At 36.2% G+C, this 23,421-nt stretch overlaps 1 protein-coding gene across 1 annotated transcript in view; it reads left to right on the top strand.

Annotated features, from left to right (window-relative positions):
• The window catches only part of side-II (sidestep II transmembrane protein), a 63,962-nt gene that overhangs the window by 10,537 nt on the left and 30,004 nt on the right, over positions 1–23,421 (top strand). The window contains exons 4-5 of the mRNA XM_074143471.1: positions 11,317–11,462; positions 14,489–14,639. Coding sequence (XP_073999572.1) covers positions 11,317–11,462; positions 14,489–14,639 — 297 coding nt within the window. The remainder of the gene's footprint in view (positions 1–11,316; positions 11,463–14,488; positions 14,640–23,421) is intronic.

The raw sequence follows: 23,421 nt of genomic DNA, 5'->3' as shown, positions 1-23,421 counted from the left end.
TCCAACAGGGGTTTGGAGGCCATCAGGACAAAGGCAAGTCCTTTGAAGAGCCACTGCAAATTGTGTAAACATGTATCCCCCACATGGATAGCTTGTATAGGATTTGTGAGAAAGAAGAAGAGTCGGTACTTCACAGTATTAAGTATTTCCTGTCGGTGTGGAGGGTGAAAAAGGATAAGCACTTCCGAGAAGCAATACTCGTACCTTCCAAGCCAGGAGTCCTCTTAAGACACTCAAGTCCAATCAAACAAACAGAAGTGGAAAGTCATTCTCTTGAGTCGAATGTTTCTTCTATTCAGATTTAAGGGAGGTAAGCCATATCTTAAGAGAAACATATCTTAGAGCTGCATCTTTCTAAGTAATTTATGTAATCTACGTCACAATTATTACATTTTTTCTAGCATATTATTTGAAAATTCTTATTGTTTCATACATTTTTGGGGGGTTTTAGCCTCGAAACATCCACCCCCATCATGGGTGCACTTATTTATAGCATTGCTATGTACTATCGCATTGCATATTGTTAAATTTTTTTCAAAAATTTGCCAGCACACTGTTCAAAATTTTTTTACTCACATAAAGAAATCTACATTTTAATAAAAATGTTAGTTAAAAAAACGACAAGTATTATCATGCAATGACTTTTATTTACAATAATAATTACTTGATCATAGATTTTTCTATAATCTACATTATACTACATCATATTATACAGGGTGATCCATTTAAAGTGCACCAATCGCTAATAACTTTTTAGGAAAGCGGAATTCCGAAAAAACCCACGAAGTAAACTATATATTTTTTTTTGGTTCCCAGTTAATAAAACGACAAGTATTATCATGCAATGACTTTTATTTACAATAATAATTACTTGATCATAGATTTTTCTATAATCTACATTATAGTACATCATATTATACAGGGTGATCCATTTAAAGTGCACCAATCGCTAATAACTTTTTAGGAAAGCGGAATTCCGAAAAAACCCACGAAGTAAACTATATATTTTTTTTTGGTTCCCACGGTAGCAGTCATTCACAATACATCATAATACTTTTTTAAATAAAATGTAGTCACACGCGGGATTCGAACTAGGGGATCTTCCACTTACAAAGCCACGCTCATGACCACTAGACCAACACCTTTTGCCTTTGCATGGCAAGATATTCTTACAGTATTCATAGGTCAAGAAGTCTTGCACACGGGGGTACATTAAAATGATGTGATGATTGCTTTTATTTGATGATAAAACAAATTTATCCTGATTCACCCACAACCATTACACTGCACTACATGTTTTAAAATCTTCAATTATTATTTTTGTTCTTTGCGTCACCAATAACATTTTATACGGCCAGAGGACCTCCCCAAAACGTGTATTTCTGGTGGAAAATTAATATTGAAAACCGATCACGAATAGATAAAATTGTAACTTTGATCTTAAATATCTCGACAAATATTAGGGATATCGAAACGGGGTTAACGTCATTTTTCACAGTTTTCTATGTAGTTTTCATAATCATTGTCAAAACTAGTGGTCCTTATGAAAGCTTGATCAGTTTTTTGGCCGTAACTCCGCCCAAAATGAAGATACAGCATCGGGGGTGGAAAATTTGAAAACTAGACCAATAAAAACATATAGTTTATTTAATGGGTTTTTTCGAATTTCCGCTTTCCTAAAAAGTTATTAGCGATTGGTGCGTTTTAAATGGATCACCCTGTATAATTATAGATTTTTCTACATTTTTAATATATTCCCGCTTTACTATTAAATCAGCCCAAGTTCTACTGTGTTCGCAAGGCACTTCAGCCAAAGAGATTTCAGAAATTTACTGGACAGTCCTATTAAAAACAGTTTCTTTTTTATTTTAATGCCAATTTTGAAGGTTGCTTCTACTAAATTTTTGGTGTTTGCAAACAACATTAGGAGCCCTTAATGAGGCTCCAAAGATTGGAGAAATACGTAAAAGACCATTTTGATTTTTCCTTAATAAAGAAATATTAATTTTTCTCATTAGGTAAGAAAAGTATTTAAGAGTAAAGTAATCGCCTATTTTTTCAGGCGTGGCTTAACATCCAACTACCAATTAGCTGTTGTGTACGGAAGCTCATACTTTACTATAAACAATTTTTATTTTTTTCTAACAAATAAAAAGTAGTCATACGCGGGATTCGAACTGGCAATCTCCCGCATATAAAGCCACACTCTTGACCACTAGACCAACACCCGCCGCTGAGAAAATGATTAATTTTTAATGTTAAACTGGCCTGGACTGTATTTCAAATTAGGATATATTACATTTTTTTTAAAGGATAATAAAGATATTTATTTAATTTATTCTTAAATAAATGATGAAAAGTTTTGACGAATTGGTGTTGACTTTGACTTGGAATTGGTATACATTTAAATTAGAAATAATATTTGTATAATGTTTTGATTTATAAGATTGAAATTTATATATACACTGATGACTTGACTTGAACTGGATATAATTTGGATTGCGAATTGTAATTATATTTGATTTTTAAGAATTCAAAGGCAAAATTTATTTATTTATATACTACTGTGTGTAGTACATCTAAAATGGAGTTCAATGACGTATTGGCCAACTTCATATTTTCTACTGTTCTTGAGTGACGTCACTCAATTTTTTTTTTTCTAAAATCATTATTTTTTTGCAATAAAAATGTTATTACTCAAAAAGTTTTAGTCTGAATTCAACTCTGATGATGCGCTTAGAAAGACAGATAAATTTTCTAAAAATTGATACCATTTTGAAGCATAAATCATTCTCCAAACAGCCTCAATCTTCCTCCTGGATACTGGAAAAATAAAAGTAATCGAAATTTTTGAAGAAAACTCATTAGGCCCTTGCGTGATCATTATCAGACCTAGGTGCTGGCACTTTTTATAAAAGTTTCCTTGTCTAATGGGCTTTCTAACGGTATATCATTTTCCAGGATTCCTCTTATCTTCGTATGAGAAATTACGTTTGTTTTGCAAGAAAACGTGTTCACGAGCACTCAACAGTGTTAGCTTATCAAGTTGTTTACTTCATTGAATACTCTTTTAAATGGATCAGTAATCAATTATTTTAAAGTAGGCTGCCTTAAAATAAGGAAGTCAAAGGTTACAAATTGTACTTTAAACATTTACTTTTGATCTCTCTGAAATACTTGACAAAATGTTAGGAAATATTTTAAATAAGTACTTAAACAAAAATTCATATAGTTTGTATTTACTCCAAATTATAATTTCACACATAACTACACAGATGAAATAGATAAGCATGTGAATCTTTGAACCCTCAAGCAGATGATCCTTATATCTGAATTAGGTATTTACCAATACAACTAGGTGTCTTACAAATAAACTTCCCTTATCTAGGTGCCTCCCCTGGCTCGCAAGCCAGGTTAGCCAGGAGGTTTCTACTGCTCTCTGAATCTGATATGGCATCATTGAAGACACAGTACATGCTGCACAAGCTGCAGAGTGCATTATTTGGTAAATTAAGAAATAAGCTTCATCCTTTAAATGAAAGATATTGATCATGTTATGGGTTGAAAAGAAAATAATAAGCAGGTCGGTCACCCTAGTGGAGGAGATGGAGGCAGTAAAAGTTTGAATAAGCAAAACAAAAAAAAAAAAAACAAAAAATAATAAAAATCAAAAAGGGAAAAAAATAATAACTAATTTTAGTAACCATGATATATATATTTTTCGTTGAGGGGGGGGGGTCAGTCATTTTTTTGGGCACCTTCTAATAAAGTGAATGTAATTTTGTTTACTAAAAAATTATGCTTAGCAGTAGTGGGAAAAATAAAAGAATTAGAAGACAAAGAAAAATAACTATAGAAAAGAAGAGAGAAGATCAAGGATTGCAGCAGGCAGTGGAAGCTGGGAAATAAAAGGTTAATACAGAAGAGTTGGTTCTGACGCTTGGAACGACACATGTATTGAAGGAACAAATAATTTTGAATCTGGAATAGCTTGCTTTAACCACGCAGAATTAAGCCGGCAAGATTTTTTGCAGCATACTAAAGCCAAGCACAGACACACGGAGTGAGAACCTGGTCTGTCAAATTCGAAGTTGATTTGAAGGAGAGCGGTACGTGTGGCAGTGACCCCAGCGCTGGTGGGAAACTAGGTAAAAGAAAATTGGACCATTTGAGAAGTGAGCCAGTTTTATTTTGAACATTAATTTTTTTTATTATTAATATTATTTATAATTGTTTAGATTTTGGAAAGACGGGGCGGGACCCTATCCCCACGGCACTGCAGCCACACGAGGCTTATTGTGCCTTCCCCTTAAACCTAGTAGGTGAAACCTCCCCTCCTAAGAAGGTCGAGAGTTTTCCCTACTAGTTCCTTCTGCGCTGTTATCTCCTTTGGCCTCAGGGTTCCAAAGATGTCATAGCGCAGTCTCTCAATTGCAACGCAATCGAACAACAGGTGAGAGGCCGTTTCCTCCTCTTCCTGGCACAATCTGCACAAAGGTTCCGAGCTAATAAGCCCTATCTTGTGCAGGTGCTTTCTGAACCTTCCGTGCCCCGTGAGTAGGCCTGTAATCAGAGTAATCTGATTCCTGCCTAAACCTAGAGTCACTTTAGTTCTTTGTTTGCACAACAAGGGCATAACCCTCTTGCTGTGTTTGACCCCTGGAAGCATCACCCAGTACTTTTCGTGTTCTCTCCAGATCCAGTCTCTGAGAGCCTCACGAACTGCACCCCTAGTGATCCCCAGGACTGGTTCCGGTCCAGTGAAGGGAGTATTAGCTCCATTCCTGGCCAGCTGATCAGCTATTTCGTTCCCCTTGATCCCCATATGGCCCGGCACCCATTCCAATCGGAGTTTGTTGTGCCTAGCCAGTTGATCTAGGGCCTTTTTACATTCCCAGACCAGGGAAGAGGTAATTCTGAAGGAAGAGAGAGCCTTCAGTGCCGCTTGACGGTCCGAAAAAATGCAAATTTCCCTATTTCTAAGATCCATTCGCAGATTTTCCCCAGCGCAAGCTCTAATGGCAAAGACCTCGGCCTGAAATACAGTAGCGTATCTCCCAAGAGTACTCTCAATGAGTGCCTTAGGTTTAGCCCCATACACTCCAGCTCCGGTCCCGCAGGCCATCTTGGAGCCATCCGTAAACCACATGACTCCCTTCTGGCACTGTTCGGTCCAGTTTACCCTCCATTCATTCCTCGATCTGAGGATCACCTGAAACGGAGTCTCGAAACTGTATCTAGGACAGACACTGTCCCCAACCATGTCTAATACTGGCAAAGGGTCGACCTTGTCTGTAATTTTCATATGCCCATTTATAATTGTTAGGAAACATATTACATATTTTTGGCCAGCTGGGTTTTCAATGTAATTATCAGTTTTTTTTGTGGTTAATGTATTATTTCATAATCTATCTAGAATTTTCTTTTATTTTTCCTTTTTGGCTATCAACTGTATGAGGTCTTTTGCTGGTGCAACATAATTTGACTGATTGCCCCGTTAATTTGAACTAGATAGAATAAAATAATTATACTGCTTCTCCTTTCTCTTTCCTTCTTAGTGACTGTCTGCCTATAATTGAGGCATAGTTTTTCCCTTTTCAGCGATACTTACTGTTTCAGGTATTGGGGGGGGGGGGGGGTTTCGCTGTTGTTCCCCCAAGGACCATAACTTAACCCTATGTGGCAGGAGGTTTCCAATTTTTTTGATAAACTAAACGCAACTCTCCCAAAATTACCAAATAATTATTAAACCTTGTTTGTATAAGGGTAAAATTATTTTGTAGCCATTTTGTGTATGCTTGAGAACATCTAAAGCTCTTAGAAAAATCACTCGGAAAACGACTTATTTCCCGATATTAAGAAAAATTCTAGCCTTACTGCCTTGGCAATATTTTCGGTAGAAAAGGGATGAAAAAATACATAAAAATGACCTATCGCGAGCTCTTCTTTCTCTTTGATAACAAGTTAAAAAATTGAAATATGATTAATATATGAAATATATGATTAATAAGAACCAGAATTTGAAATGGCCTAAGCACCTTTAATTTTGAAGGTATCGAATTGCGGTTTCCGGTTTCTTTCATAACTTTTTATACTCTTTAAAACTGTGTATATGAAAATAGGGGTCAACTGCAAACCCTCACTTTTGGTCACGCGTCAGCCGCGTATGCGAGCAGGAATCTAAAATCAAGTCACATATTCTGAAACTATAGGTGACGGGCAACAAATTTCACCTCTACCATTTTTGGCTCAGATCAACCGTTTAAGCATGAAATGCATTTGAGCCGTCTTAAAATGAACACAAAGTGGATGATGCTTTAGAAAATGCATTTTGAATTTCTTACTACAATTAATAAAACGGCTCTTGATTTCTAAGGCAAACTAGCAAAACAGTGCTGAAGCTGTGCAGTCATTTAGTGCACTAAACAATTTTGTCAATATAAAACGTGCAAATCTGACAATGAAATTTGTTTCATATTTAATGACGATTTTAAAAGCTGGGGAAACCTTTAAATCAATAAAATGCAGTTCCTTGTCTAAAATCTTTTAAAAAAAAATCATCTTGTGTAACACTTAACGTAGCGGGTGAAGCTTTCATTATAAAATCATAAAACGCTTTCAGGTAATAAAGCCATTTCATTACCTCAACATGAGCATTTCATATTCGATCGTAATATTTCTCGTTACCTAGTTAGAGAATGGAAATATCTGAAAAGGGAATAAGGTTATTGAAAAACGAGCTTTTTTTTATACAACTCATTAGTTAAATGATCTGGACTTCACAATATAGAAATTCTCCATAGAGTCGACAGTTAGGCGAGTCACGACCGCCATAGCAATGCGTCTACTTCCGTTTCTAATAAAGACGGCAAATAGATGGAAAAAAAAAAGAGAGAAGCGTACGTGCTGGCTTGGAAGGAGCCGTTGTAGAACTGTAAGGAGAGTATATCCTCCACTCACACAACGGCCTTACAACTCGGCTACATAACTTTATAAATACTCCAGAGCCAGAAATTAAGGATGCTGCAGCAGGAGTACAGTGCCTTGATTAGTACGAACAAGCTACATTTTTAGCCTATAATCTCATTGCATTAAATATACATTGGAAAATGCACTCTCGTTTAGTTGATTATCTCATTAATTCATTAATTGGAAGTTTTACTAATTATGCAGAGCGATAGGGCCGTTGTAATAATATTAGTAATGCAGAGCTACTAAAAAAATAGGACGAGTGTGGCTATTAAATAACGAGACTGATGCTGCTACAGAAAATCCTAACGACCGACAGCTGTGCAGCGTAAAGCCTTCTCTTTCGATTTACAGCGTCTCACGTGTTTTGTAGAGAAATCTGTCTGACCGGAACCGTCGTTTGTGTAAGAGGTGTTAGTTTTGTTTTGCCCGAAAACATGATGCTACATGTGTAGTAGAGCAACGAATTGTCGTGAAATTTCACATCAAAACTGGGTAAAACAGCTACTGAAACTTATCTTTTATTAAAAGAAGTTTATGGGCGATGAATGTTTATCACGTGCGGAAGTTTTTGAATGATTCAAGCGTTTCCAAGATGGTCGAGAAGACGTCGGAGATGATGACCCCGCCCGGGTCGCCCTTCCACGTCCAAAACGGATGAAAATATCGATTATAATTAATCAACATTACTAGCCGTGAGGTGCTTGGTCAACTCCGTGAAAAGAGTAAGGAAAAAAATGACCCGATTTGTAGAGAAGAACAAGTCACGGGGTTCTCCATCAAGACAACGGCGCCGGCTCACACTGCATTGTCTGTTAAGACGTTTCTAGCCAAGTACAACATGTGACTTTTTGATCTGTTCCCCAAAGTCAAATCTGCATTAAAAGGAACACGGATTTCAGCCCGTTGAAGCTGTGAAAGAAAAAGCGGCACGCGTCAAAAATAAATCATTAAAAGTTAGCTTTCCCAGTTAATAACAAAACTATATTTCTTTAACACACATTAAGTACTATCCCTAATTTCCAATTGCTCTGATAAATATAAAATTCAACAACGTAACACAAATATTAACACAAAAATAAGTCTAGTCAAATATAAAAATTAAAGCAAGTATAGACGGGTGAATGATTGGGTTTGTTATTAATGTTACAGCCTGTCACGAAAACTTGTATTTTTGTTGCATTGTAATATTACTATTTAGTGTTATTATTACAGCACTAGTTGAGCATAATACGTCATTTTAAAATGAAATGGGAGCCACCTATAACTTATTACTCATATTTAAAGCAAGAATAATAATTTAAAAAAAGAAGTTTATGGTAGTAAATAAAATGAATAAAAGTTCGTCTCTTGATAGAGTATGTGCTAGGGGTTATACTTGTTGCAGTTCAGTATGTTTGTACTTCAAAATAAAAGTTTTAGAACAGATATATGTTACCTCGCTATGAAGTGTTTGCCGCTAGCTCTTCTCTCAAATGTTGCTCTACCAATTAGTAAACAAACTGAACTTCGTTAAAAAATAAGTAAGCAAAATACTGAATTATTAGTTATTCTATTAAGAATAACTAAAATCACGATCGAATTTCCTTTTGCTTGTTTTTTTAAATAAATAAGTTTCTGTTTACAACAAAACGGAAATAAGAGAAAGGAAATTTTGATGTTTCATAAGCAGACGAAAGAGAAGATACACCAACCTTATAGAATGTAAAATATTTCATAGATAATAAGCTCTGATGACCTAGTCCCTTGGTCGAAAGCTTGGCACAATAATAAATCATGACTGAAATTGGTATATTTTCTACATCCTACTAGTTATTATTTTAACAAGTATAACATTTATAAAAATTGATTAATCTAATTTAGAGGGTATAGGAACATCTAGCAAAGTAAACGCCTATTTTTTCAGGGGGGGGCTTAACGTCCATCTACCAATTAGAAGTCATGGACGAGTGCAGAAGAACTTACTTTACTGCAAACAATTTTTCCTAACAAATAAAAATTAGCGCATACGCTGGATACGAACCGGTGATCTCCCACATACGAAGCCACACTCTTACCCACTAGACCAACCCTCACCCCAATTGTTGAACTTCTAAAGTGAATATCTTTGACTTATGCTCTTTATAAACTGCCCATCCAAGTATTAGAAAACAATCCCCAGAATTTTTTTTTTTTTAAGTACTAGCCGCCATTTGATTTTATCATATTTACTTATCTGTTTTCAGTTATTACTTATTAATATTACACATTTTTGTGAAATATTAATTTAAGTAAAAAAAACAGTTCGTATTAACAAAGAAACATTTAAAGTTATGAATTTTCTCTACTCATGTTTATGTCACGATTTTATTCTTTTATTATTAACTCTAATCTGAAATACCAAAATATTTGTGGTCATTGGTGCTCGGAGTTTTTTTTTTTTGTAAGAAGCTGGCAACTGGATTTGAACCTGGTATCTCTGCGTTCGAATCCATTATACGCTAACCACTTAGCTAATCTCTTCCCTATATTGATTTACTAATTATTTCTTGAATAATATGAATTAAATCAATTCCAAATTTGAAATACAGCCCAGGTCACAGTTTAACAATAAAAAAAACAATTAAAAAATATAATAATAATTATTAAACAAGTAATCAACCCATATTGCACTTAAATCCCCTTTTAACCCAAAAAATTATTTGGTGGAATTTCATGTTACTACTATATTACGCGAAATCAAACGTTCACAAAATTTGTTCGCGTTATTATTCGGTTATTTTGAGCTCTGAAACGCTGCTGGTGATGGTTGCATTTCTAAAATACGCCAAAAATTCGGCAGGCATAGCTTTGGTAACAGCCAATAAATAATAATAATGTTTTCGACAGATCTGTCCATTGTTCATTGCTTTTTGTTTTGTTTTAAATAAAATCAGTTTAAAATTCAAAATTTCTTTGGTTTTTAGGTTTCCTAGTGATTAATAAAAATATTGATAATTTATATTAACACTAAACCTACCGACATTTATGCATAACTATTCCTACCGTGACCGGTCAAATGACCGGACTTTAAAATCATTTCAATTACTTATTTTAGAATAAATACAATAATTATTTAACAATGAAAAAGCGTAGTTTCTTTTGTTTAAAAATAAATCTCCTAGATTTTACTCTTTTTTGCATCATTTTTTATAATTATAGGCTTCTCAATTGCAAATTTCCCGCATACGTATTTTTTACAGTTTAGACATCATTTTTTAGTCTTATTGCCTTTGCAGTATCTTATTTGGCTATTTCCCGACCACTTGTTCGTGTACTAATATTTGTCATGCTTTTGCAATGGTAACACCAAATTTTGCGTTGAAATTTCACTTCCGGTAGTTTTTGATATAAAATCCACGCATTTATCCCGGGGCTAAGTCTAGGATATTGAAAACTATTTGTTGAGGCCATCTCCGAGATTTTCCACGGTTATATTTCCTCCACGAGCTGTATGCATTTCTGCTAATTTCAGAGCGACCAACTCCCCAAGCGGAACTATAGGTTCTCTGCTTTCACGTTTTTCCAAAAATGGAAAGCCTTTTATTGCACCGAACGCTAGCCAAGATTTGATACCAAATTTGTCCGGTTTATTTGGCATGTACTGAGTAAATCTGCATCTTGACTTTGTTGGGAACAAACGTCCTTGGAAGAGATATATGCTCTTGGTTAGAACAGTTTTGACTGTTCTCTACGAATTTGTTCGAAAATTTAGAAATCAAAGCAAATTTATCGGTTTATAAGCGATGATTTCTTTGATCCTCTCGAATAAACCTCACAATTTCCGTCTATACATTTCTGCTCACAGTGTTTGAGAAGAATGCTCGTCCCTATTTTTGTTCCAGTGAAAAGGGCAACATCGTTCATTTTTTGCCTCATATGCACCACATGCAAACAATAATCCGATAAATGCATTATCAAATAAATAAATAAAATAAAAATATTCAGCCGGTCAAATGACCGTTGGCGGTAGTTAAGACGGTATTTTTCTCAAAAATCAAATATTAGGAAAAGAAGTGAATATTAAAAAAACAATTGTATACATATCTTAGGAAAAGTCGTGAAGTTTAATGGCGGTATGATAACGCTGTAATTAGAAAATTTAAATCAAATTTAAAAAACGGTCAATTGACCGGTCGTAGTAGGTTTAGTGTTAAAACCATTAAATAAAATTCAGTTTTTGACATTATCTTATGAAGAAATATTCCAAAATTTTGCGTATAATTTTTTAACTGGAGTATGTGCAACCATGAGCCGTCATCGTTATTAATTGATTCACTAATTAATATTTCTTGTAGTTTACGAAGTTACTCTCGTTCTGGGTTACAGTGAGGCCGTTGGTGGTGAACATCGTGAACAAGCCGCCATTGCTGGTGGCCGACCAGCGCTACGAGATCACCTGTGAAACGGCTGGCTCTCGACCTGCCGCTGTCATCACCTGGTATAAGGGCAATCGTTTGCTCAGAAGAGCCAAGGTAAGTCAGTCTTCATTTCTTTTCCAACTAGATAACCCAAAGTCCTCTCCAGATTATAATGCTACAGTTTAAACATTTTTTCGCTCACAAATATTTAGCATTGCTGTATTATAAGTATTTTTTCTGTTGATTTACTTATTTATTTATAATAATTTTTCTTTTTTGTCACAGATCTAACTACCTAATTATGTATATCACAAAAACCAACGCCTATTCTTTGCAGTTTTTCGGATTTAAGCAGTTAAGACCTAATGTGGTAGTTGGATGTTTAGTCCCGCTTGAAGAATGTGCGGTTAATTCACTTGATTAGAACTGTCCGGTAGGACTGTAAAAGGGTTGAACTGTACGAAAAAGCGTAACGTTGAAAACACCCAACTTTGACAATTTTTTTTATTACGCAGGATGAACCAGTAAGTATTGTCCATAGGCCTACTGTGTGTAGTACATCTAAAGTGGAGTTCAATGGCGTATTGGCCAACTTCATATTTTCCACTGTTCTTGAGTGACGTCACTTTAAATTTGTTTTCTAAAATCATTACTTTTTTGCAATAAAAATGTTATTACTCAGAAAGTTTCAGTCCAAATTCAATTCTGACGATACGGTTAGAAAGACAGAGAAATTTTCTAAAAATTGACACCATTTCGAAGCACAAGTCATTCTCCAAACAGCCTCAATCTTCCTCCTGGATACTGGAAAAATAAAAGTAATCGAAATTTTTTAAGAAAACTCATTAGGCCCTTACGTGATCATTATCAGACCTAGGTGCTGGCACTTTTTAGTAAAAGTTTCCTTGTCTAATGGGCTTTCTAACGGTATATCATTTTCCAGGATTCCTCTTATCTTCGTATGAGAAATTACGTTTGCTTTGCTAGAAAACGTGTTCACGAGCACTCAACAGTGTTAGTTATCAAGTTCTTTAATTCATTAGAAACTCTTTTAGATGAACCAGTAGTCAATTTTTAAAGTAGATTGTCTTAAAATAAGGAAGGCAAAGGTTACAAATTGCACTTTAAACATTTACTTTTGATCTCTCTGAAATATTTGAGAAAATGTTAAGAAATATTTCAAACAAGGGCTATTTTTATAATCGAAGGTTAATTTTCTCAGTTTCAAATAGGGTATAATAGAAAATTTTGAAGAACCAAGTCTAACAGATCAGGGAAGTTTATTTATAAGATACCTAGTTGTATTGGTTAATTTCAGATTCCGGATTATCTGTTAGTGGGTTCAAAGGGTTGTTAAGACTTATTAACATTTTTATCATTTTCAACAGTGCAGTTATGTGTGAAATTGTAATTTGGTGTAAATACAAACTATATGAATTTAATGTTTAAGTACGATGCTTCGAAATGATATCAATTTATAGAAAATTTATCTGTCTTTCTAACCGTGTCATCAGAATCGAATTCGGACTAAAACTTTCTGAGTAATAACATTTTTATTGCAAAAAAGTAATGATTTCAGAAAAAAAAAAAAATTAAAGTGACGTCACTCAAAAACAGTGAAAAACATGAAGTTGGCCAATACGTCATTGAACTCCACTTTAGATGTACTACACACAGTAGGCCTATGGACAATATTTACTGGATCACCCTGTACAGGGCAAACCCTCCTTTATAACTGTAATTTTTGTTTTGAAACAATTTAGTTCTAATAGATTTCAAGAGAAAAAGTTGCTGAAAATGAGCAAAAACGGCATTTTCAGAAATTCTTCTTGTTCTTGTTCTTGTTGTTACGTTTTTGGTAAAGGACGTAGCGCCTAAACGCGTGGACCTATTTTCATGAATGAGGTGTCATTCGATTCAGAATTTCTTATTTAAGACATTAGGGCTTCATTGCTCTAGCAACATCTGCAAGCAGTCATGCCGTTTTTTTTTCTAAATCAATTTATACACCCAACAAGCCGACTTGAAAACTATAAGAACCCTCAAAAATTCTTAGCTGCTATAAAACGTTTAATATAAAACAATCATCTCGTGCTCTCATTAAAACTACAGTCTTGGGTGTTTGGAGACACAGTAAAAGTGGGTTACAAGGCGGAGGAATTCATCTAGAAAAAGGGAGTTCTTATAGAGCCATCACTGGACTGAAACGATAAGTTTCTCTAGAGTGGGTGGTAGACATGGCCAACATACGGCCCGCGTAATGAATTTATGCGGTCCGCGATTAATCTTTCAGTATTAGCTATTTAACTTAATATTTAATTCATTTTAGACATTCTTGTGCTTTAATAGAAATAGAATATTAAATTATAAATAATTAACATACAATGTGATGAAATTATTAGATGAGAAATCAAGATTGAGTGATTTACATTTGGGAGGATGTGTTAAGAATAGCTGTAATACAAGTGTAGAGCCGGATGCAAAGCGCCTGAAAACGTCCCATTAGTTTAAAACAAAAATGATAGTCCTATTTTATTTTTTTGTTTATTACACTTATTCATTAAAAAAATTCTGTTATAAAATTTTGTTCACCTAAATCATCGTTTCCCAACCGTTTTTTGGCTCTGTCTCAAGTCTCTGTTAGACTGTCTCAAGATATACGAGAAAATATAATAGCACATTTAACAGCATTAAAATTGTCTTTCATGGAGTATTTTTACGAAGTGGTACAATTTAGCATAATTGTATTACCAAATGGTTCGCGAGCCAAAAATAAAAGGTTGGGAAACGCTGATTTAAATGAATCGTTTTTGTATCTAACATTTTTTAAATCTTTATATTTCGTTCGACCCGTGAAAAAATGTTTTCCTGCTTCTAATTCAGCATGGAGGCAAAAACTGATGTTGTGTCAAGAAATAGATGAAAATTGGACAGAATTTAAAATTGAAAAAGTGTAGAAAATAATTAGCAACGTGCGAAAAGGTAAGAAGCAAGATTGGTAAGAACAATGGACAGCCGTCGAGGACTCTATCAACCCCCAGCACTCCAAGACACCAATAATTTTTTTTTAAATCTTTAATCAGTAGGATATAATCTTGTAACTGTTGCTGACCAGATTTATTGGACGCTTCTGTTGGCAGGAGCAGAACGGTGAACAGGCTAATGTCACTACGAGCACGCTCAGCTTTGTGCCGGCCACGGACGATGATGGTAAAGCGATCACATGTCGCGCCGAAAATCCGAATGTAACGGGTCTCTTCATCGACACAAGTTGGAACATGCAAGTAGTGTGTTAGTAAAAATTTATTACATTTAATGTCAAATTCTTAAAATTTAAATTTGAATTTTACAGAACCTAACTTGTTCACTCCCTAGATGAAGTTCAGACACATACGAGGTGTGGCTATTAAATAACGAGACTATTGCTGCAAAACATTTTATTTTAAATTTATACATATTTAGTTATTATCACCTTCAATATACACCACTCCCCTATCCCTACAACGCTCCATGCGAATTTACCATTGTTCAGAACAGTGCTGGAAGTCTTTTTCTGTCAGCTCCTGCATGACGCGTGCCGCTTTTTTTTTTTACAGCTTCAACGGACTGAAATCGTGTTCCTTTTAATGCAGATTTGACTTTGGGGAACAGATCTAAAGTCACATGGGGCCAGGACAGACGAATAAGGGCGGATGGCCAAAAACTGGGATGTTGTACTTGGCTAGAAACATCTTGACCAGACAATGCAGTGTGAGCCGGCGCCGTTGTCTTGGTGGAGAACCCCGTGACTTGTACTTCCACAAATTGGGTGGGGTTTTTCCTTACCCTTTCACGGAGTTAAGCAAGCACCTCACGGTAGTAATGTTGATTAATTATAATCGATATTTTCATCCGTTTTGGACGTGGAAGGGCGATCCGGGTGGTCATCATCTTCGACGTCTTCTCGGCCATCTTGGAAACGCTTGAACCACTCAAAAACTCGCGCAAGTGATAAACATTCGTCGCCATAAACTTCTTTCAGTTTCATTAGCGGTTTTACCCAGTTTCATGTGAAATTTCACGACAATTCGTTACTCACCTACAAGTGAAGTATCATGTTTTCGGCAAATCGAAACTAACACCTCTTACATAAATGACGGTTCCGGTCAGACTGATTTCTCTACAAACACGTGAGACGCTGCACAGCTGTCGGTCGTTAGCGATTTGGCGCATGCATAGTTCCTCTGTAGCAGTATCAGTCTCGTTATTTAATAGCCACACCTCGTATGGCAAATCCAATCCACAATCGCTGGTTGATTTTTAATTTATCATGTATTATTTAATTTGATTTTAACTTAGATAGTCAATCTTAATTACAAGCCTTTAATAAAAATCATGAAAATGGAAAAGAAAATGGTTAAATTAAATTTTCTTTAATTTTCCAACGATATTTATTTTAAACAAACTCAAAAACACATCAAAATTATCCTAAAAATAATACTCAAGGTGGGATTAGCATACTGGACTCCCACGCGGAGGACCCGGGTTCGAATCCAGTTGCTGACCCTTAGATTTTCTCTTTCTAGGAGCTTCTTACAGCTCACTGTACGGTGATGATGAACAGTATTGTCTGTATGGACAGAACACTGTCCGGAGGGGCTGAAAAAAAGTTCCGGGCGCCAATAATCTCAGATGTTGACGCGGCTTAAAACACAAACTGGTTATCTGAAAAGTACAAATTGTTAATTATTCAACAATAAAATTATCAAAGATCACATAAACTGCTCCACAAAAAAAGTGGCGCACTTTGAAAAAAGCGTTTATTTTTTGTTTTATCACATTTTGGGTAAAGATTATTAGTTTTAATTATTTTCATAAACTGTCAGGGAACAATTAATCGAATCAAGGCCCAAAGTTTCTTGTAAATAGAGAAGCAATTCTTCGTTTAATCCCCTTCGGTCTTTTTGTGTAAACAACAACGTGAACTTGACCTCAACAGTAAATAAATTTATTGACCTCTACAGTTGCGTTTCGACTTTTTTCAAGCTGAAAGCATTGCAAACTCTCAATTACAGCAGAGCAAGTGGCCCGTATTATTGCATTAGTTGAGGATGGACGGAGTCAGCGGTACGCAGCACGAACGTTAGGGTTGCCTGAGACCACCGTCCGTAGAGCCATTCATTGTTACCAGGAGACAGGCCTCTGCACTCGCAGACAAGATTCGGGTCGACGAAGAGCCACAGAAGCACTTGATGACCGATTTATCAGGATCAACTGCTTCTGAAACAGCTCAAACACTGCTTACTGTTCGTGGAGTTCAGTCAGTGCCGAAAATGTACAAAGAAGGCTCGCTGAAATGTATTTACGCCCTAGGAAGCAAGCCACAGGACCATTGTTCACCGTAGACCATCGGAGAGCCCGTCTAGAGTTCGCTAGGGAACACCGCAACTGGTCTGGGAACGATTGGAGAAACGTTCTCTTTTCAGACGAGTCCCGTTTTGCTCTCTACGCAACTGATGTGAGGCGACGAGTTTACCGAAGGCCTGGGGAGCGCTACGCTCCGTGCAATATTTCTGGTAGACTACCATTCGGAGGTGGTTCAGTGATGGTGTGGGCTGGGATTTCTATGGGGGCTTAGACTGAGCTCCACGTCTTCAACAGGGCAATCTTGAGTGCAGATGTGTATGTGAGGGAAATTTTGCAGCAATATGTGATACCCTATGCACCATTAATTGGGGAAAATTTTATTTTTATGCAAGATAATGCCCAACCACACACTGCCGCCTGTGTTGTTCAATATCTCCACGATACTGGCATTCGTATTCTGAGATGACCAGCACGCAGCCCGGATTTAAATCCAATTGAACATCTTTGGGATGAGCTGGGTAGGCGATTAAGATGGAGAAATAATCCTCCCAGGTGCTTAGAAGAGTTGCGAGGTGCTCTGGTGGAGATGTGGGAGGAATTAACACAAGATTTCGTGAGAAATTTAATAAGGAGTATCCCGAGGAGATTGGATGCAGTAATGCGAGCAATACACGTTACTAAAATTCTTTTTCTCTTTTTTTAATCGGAAGAAATACTTTTTTTTTCAAATTCATTTCTTGCTGAGAAGTACTTTTTTGTTAAATTAAAGGTTTTTATTTCTTTTAGATCATTTTTTATTTTATTTTAGCCCTCACGTAACTTTATACTTCTTATATTTGCTAACTAAAATAAAATGTAGAACAAAAAAGTTACAGAGAAAAAAAAATAACGCATTTTTAAAGTGCGCCACTTTTTTTGTGGAGCAGTGTATTTCAATAGTTAAACTGAGATACAAGGCTTCACCAGTTTACCGATGCATTCTTGCAGTAGTAGTCAGGCTTATTAAATTTTCCAATTATTTTTTGAAGTAGTCCTTAAAGTCGCCATAAAAAAAAAAAAAAAATGAAATTCATGAAATTCTAAACTCATTTAAAATTGAGCAAATGGTTTTATAAAATGGAAAGCAGACTTCTTTTCTCTATCTTACAAAATGCACATGCAACATAATTACGAGGGTCGTTTGAAAAGTCCGTGCAAAAATAAAAACTACTTAATTTTTTGGGGTAAACCTTTTTTATTTTTCAACATAGTCTCCTTTTAGGCTTATACACTTCGTCCAACGCTGCTCTAGTTTGTTGATCCCTTCCGAATAATAGGATTTGTCCAAGTCTGAAAAATAGCCACTCGTTTCTGCAATCACCTCCTCGTTTGAATAAAATCTTTTTCCCGCCAGCCATTTCTTCATATTGGGGAACAAATAGTAGTCCGAGGGAGCCAAGAATAGGGGGGATGTGAAACGAGTTGGAACCCTATTTCCATATTTTTTGCGACCACAACTGCTGAGGTGTGAGCTGGTGCGTTGTCGTGATGGAAAAGGACTTTTTTGTGGGCCAATCGTGGGCGTTTTTCTTGCAGCTCGGTTTTCAAACGGTCCAATAACGATGAATAATATGCACCTGTAATAGTTTTACCCTTTTCCAGATAGTCGATGAGGATTATTCCTTGCGAATCCCAAAAGTCGCCTTAATCTTTCCAGCCGAAGGAACGGTCTTCGCCTTTTTTGGCGCAGATTCCCCCTTGGTAACCCATTGTTTAGATTGTTCTTTGGTCTCAGGAGTGTAGTGATGTATCCATGTTTCATCCACAGTGACGAAACGACGCTTAAAGTCCTGCGAATTCTTCTGGAACAGCTGCAAACCGTCCTTGCAACACTTCACACGATTTCGTTTTTGGTCAAGCGTGAGCAATCGCGGCACCCATCTTGCGGATAGCTTTGTCATGTCCAAATGTTGATGCAAAATATTATGTACCCGTTCATTTGAGATGCCCACAGCACTAGCAATCTCACGCACCTTCACTCTTCTGACATCCATCACCATATCATGGATTTTAACAATGATTTCTGGAGTAGTAACCTCAACAGGGCGTCCAGAACGTTTAGCGTCACTTGTGCCCATATGGCCACTCCGAAAATTTTGAAACCACTTATAAACTGTTCTAATCGAAGGTGCAGAGTCACCATAATGTTTATCAAGCTTCTCTTTAGTCTCCTGAGGCGTTTTGCCTTTCATAAAGTAGTGTTTAATCAACACACGAAATTCTTTTTCGTCCATTTTTTGAAAATCACTCGACTTCCTCGATTCAAACGAATGCCAAACACAGAGAAATAGACCGATCTGGCTGAAACTTGGTGCGTGTTCTTCCAAGAGATGCTACTAACTAAACATAACCTCGATACGCGCCAGTGGTGCTATCTCTCTGACTTTGCACGGACTTTTCAAACGACCCTCGTAGTTCTAAAATAAATATTAAATTATACGTTTGTAAAAAATGGTACTGGATTTGATGTTTTTGATCAATTATATTATTATAGAAGGTGAACTGCTTTCATAATGCCGACGCTGTTTTGACCCCTATTTTTTTTGCAATTAATAAGCAATATCTGCCTCAATTTTTAAAATAACCACTATGCAAAATATACCTTTCGAAAAATGTTTGGTATGTAGTTGTTTTTCATAAGTAGTGCACGTTTTAAACTTATATAATATTTTTGAGAAAAATGAAGTCAAAGTTTTTGGAAAAAATTAGAAACTTGCTATTTCTTATGTTTGGGCCACAAAGTGAAATACTTGATATTATTATTTTTGTATTATATTTTTTCCGGCGCATCGACGTCTGTGGCCATTAGCGCCTACTACACAGTTTATTTTCTCACATAAAGGCCACTAGAGCTGGGTTGGTACCTATTGTCCTATGGGGCTGCCACACACATATCTTGCTCAGCAAGACAGGGTGGAGCCTAGGCAAACGGAAGCAGACCGCGCTGTCCTCTTACATCATCGGTCTAGCCGACGAGGGGGAATGCGGTTTCGCCGATGGTACCATCTCTTATTTTCATAAGCTGACGTTTTTCCAAAATTCAAGCAATTAAAAGTACTTTGGGTTTTGCTTTAACTATTAATAAACAAGTTTGTAACGATTTATATAATAATACATACTTAATATTATTATTTTGGAATATAAATTAGCTTATTTAAAAGGAAATTTAATCTTCTTTCTAATGAGATTATTGAAATTACTGTAGCTTTTATAGTTTGAGAAATATAGACAACTGTTTGCTAAAAATTAGTAGTACCTTGAAAAAACATAAAATTTGAAAATATCTATAAAACAGAGCCGAATCGAGCCATAGTTTATATAGAATTTTTTGTTGCAAATGATGCCCAGAATCGCCTCCCGAAGTCTTATGCTGAACACCCTGTATAAAATCAGAACACCGAGCTTAAAGGATCGGTTTAAACCGTTTTTGAGCAAAATATAAGACTATGCGATAAAGTGGTTCTCCCAGTCATCTGACTTTGCCCAAGATCTCATTGTGGCTACAACCCTTAGTAATCTACTAAGCAGAATACCAACTTTCAACATACCGCAATTATTTCGTTGGTTGTATTGGTTACATAAATGCACAAAAACAAAATAAGAATTGGTAAAAACACTTTTTGGTTCTCAAAGAAGTTCAAAATCGATAGAAAATTTATACGGTTACAAAGTCTTCTCTTACTGTAGAGTAAAAGAAATTCAAAATGGATATCTAATCCAGTTGTATGTAAGACGAGCAATAAAACGAAAACCATTGTCGAATAGATGAGTGCGGATGAGCAAATGATAGCTGGTATTTGTAGAGTACAACTGCTAGATTTGCCCCAACATTTGTGGAAATTTGGGAAGTTAGAGAAAGATTTTGGTAAATGCGCGGTCACAAATCATTGTAAACATGGAAAGCCTTTATCACAAAGACCAGACGAAGCCGGACATAATAATAATGCCGAAGCCTAGGCCCTAGAACCACAATAGAGTGTATTGCTGCAATGTTGGCTTTGTAGATTAACAAGGTGAATAGAACCAGCCTGGAGTATATCTAAATATTGATTGGAATCAATTTGACGGCCCATGAATAGCTGAGCAGAGTGAACAATGGTCCTGCTTAATAAACCATCACCACAACAACCATGGCTATACATTCTGCCGCAATTATATGCGTTCTCACTATGGCTGATTATATGGTGTTCAGCTCAAGTACAGCTATGCAGTTTTTACGTCCTTTTAATGCAGTTTGTAGAACAGGAAATCTACGTCCGATTTTACAGTTAGAGTGCGCTCCTTTCCAAACATTCTCAGATTCCTCAAAATCTAACCAGAAATCACTTATCCCGTCAAGGCGCACTTCCATTTGATCCCTCTTAGCAGTGATACCAACATCCCCTTTAATATTATACATGTGGTAGATCTGTAGGTAATACAGATGTGGTACAACCTTTCAGTGGCTCAGCCCACAGCGAAGCAGGAGCAGATCGATTCCGGTTATGGCATTCCCAATTGATTGAGAACTTAGTTCGCAATTTCTAAGCACAAATCTTCAATCATTCGTTGTAGCGTTCTGCTGTGAAATCCATGTACAATTATCGATATTCGAGGGAAAATATCTTCAGCCATGTGCGATTTATATTTCTCCCAGAACTCTGTTGGAGATGAATTTTAGAGCAGGCGGTTAATATGATTGCAAGTAATGCACGTAACATTGATCAATACATCAAATGCATCTCAGTGTCAGTCGTTCACCAATAAATTCAGAGCTTGACCATTGCGGAGTGTGGCATGTGCAACGCCGTTGTGCAAAGACGTTGGAACGGGGCCCATTTACAACAACAGCATGCGAAGAAAGAAGCATTCATCTTGATTGGGAGATTTTTCTCATTTTTCTGAATTTCTATATCCAAAGCTAGCTGACCTATTAGTATAATATTCGCTTAGCATAAAAATACAATGTTCGAAACAGAAATTTAGCCAATTCCAACCAATTTAACGAAGAATTTGAATCTTGCCTTTTCATCTGACTCTCTACAACCAAAGCAAATAATGTGCATAATATACGATCGTCCTAAAAATACAATGTTCGAAACAAAAATTAAGTAAATTTCAGAAAAATTGATAATTTTGTATTTTTCCCTATTTTCTGAACTACTACATTAAAAAATAGAAGACCTAATGTGTATTGTATACGCTCGGCATAAAAATGCAATTTTAGAAAACGAAATTGTGGAAATTCCATCAAAATTAATGATTATTTTGTATATACATTGAGCTATTGCATGTTTCTGGCATGGTATTATTTTATAAAAATACACGCTTGTCCAAATTCTCAATTGCTGGAAGACGTTGGACCCCGGCTTATTTAAGAAAGAAGCCTTCATCTTGATTGGGATGTGCACGGTGTACAGTCTGCCTATCGTAGTTTCTTTAAATATGCCAGGTTATCCATCGACTCGCTCTCCTCGTTTGCGTCGTTCAAATGATTTTCTACTCGCATTCCATGTGTAATACGTAGACACTTCCGATTGCAGCAGTGTTTACGGCAAACGTATAATTTTGACAACGTGAAGAAAGCAGTTAACGTTGTAACCGGTGGATTCAGGGCTATTTGTTGCACATTGAAATCTATGTGAACATTCAATGTAACAATGCAATCAGAAACATTGAAATGGAATAATAAAATATTTAGTATAGCGTGTGTTGCTTTTAAGTACAACAGATGGCGCTGTTTTTTTTTTTTTTTAAAAAAAGCATGTTTTTACCCGTCACAGGTGTGACATCTACATAACTGGTATATAAAAACATGCTCGTATTCGAATGCAACGTTGTGACAAAATTTCAAGGCAAACTGTGAAGAAGTTTTGAAGATTTAAGATTTTAATCAAACGAACATTGACATTTTTATCTATATAAAAATCAAGCCACAGTAAGATTTGATTTGGATTAGATAATTGTTTTGTAAAAGTGATTATTTTTTGTTTTTATTTTAAACAAAAAACGGATTAACAATCCAATTTACCAAAACAACAATAATAAAAAAAGCATTACGAGGGTCGTTTGAAAAGTCCGTGCAAAGTCAGAGAGATAGCACCACTGGCGCGTATCGAGGTTATGTTTAGTTAGTAGCATCTCTTGGTAGAACACGCACCAAGTTTCAGCCAGATCGGTCTATTTCTTTGTGTTTGGCATTCGTTTGAATCGAGGAAGTCGAGTGATTTTCAAAAAATGGACGAAAAAGAATTTCGTGTGTTGATTAAACACTACTTTATGAAAGGCAAAACGCCTCAGGAGACTAAAGAGAAGCTTGATAAACATTATGGTGACTCTGCACCTTCGATTAGAACAGTTTATAAGTGGTTTCAAAATTTTCGGAGTGGCCATATGGGCACAAGTGACGCTAAACGTTCTGGACGCCCTGTTGAGGTTACTACTCCAGAAATCATTGATAAAATCCATGATATGGTGATGGATGACAGAAGAGTGAAGGTGCGTGAGATTGCTAGTGCTGTGGGCATCTCGAATGAACGGGTACATAATATTTTGCATCAACATTTGGACATGACAAAGCTATCCGCAAGATGGGTGCCGCGATTGCTCACGCTTGACCAAAAACGAAATCGTGTGAAGTGTTGCAAGGACGGTTTGCAGCTGTTCCAGAAGAATTCGCAGGACTTTAAGCGTCGTTTCGTCACTGTGG

The sequence above is a fragment of the Rhodnius prolixus genome, unplaced genomic scaffold, assembly GCF_049639745.1.
Source record: "Rhodnius prolixus isolate KJV_2025 unplaced genomic scaffold, Rpr scaffold_12, whole genome shotgun sequence".
Classification (NCBI taxonomy): Eukaryota; Metazoa; Arthropoda; class Insecta; order Hemiptera; family Reduviidae; genus Rhodnius; species Rhodnius prolixus.
This window is presented reverse-complemented; position numbering and strand designations above follow the sequence as displayed.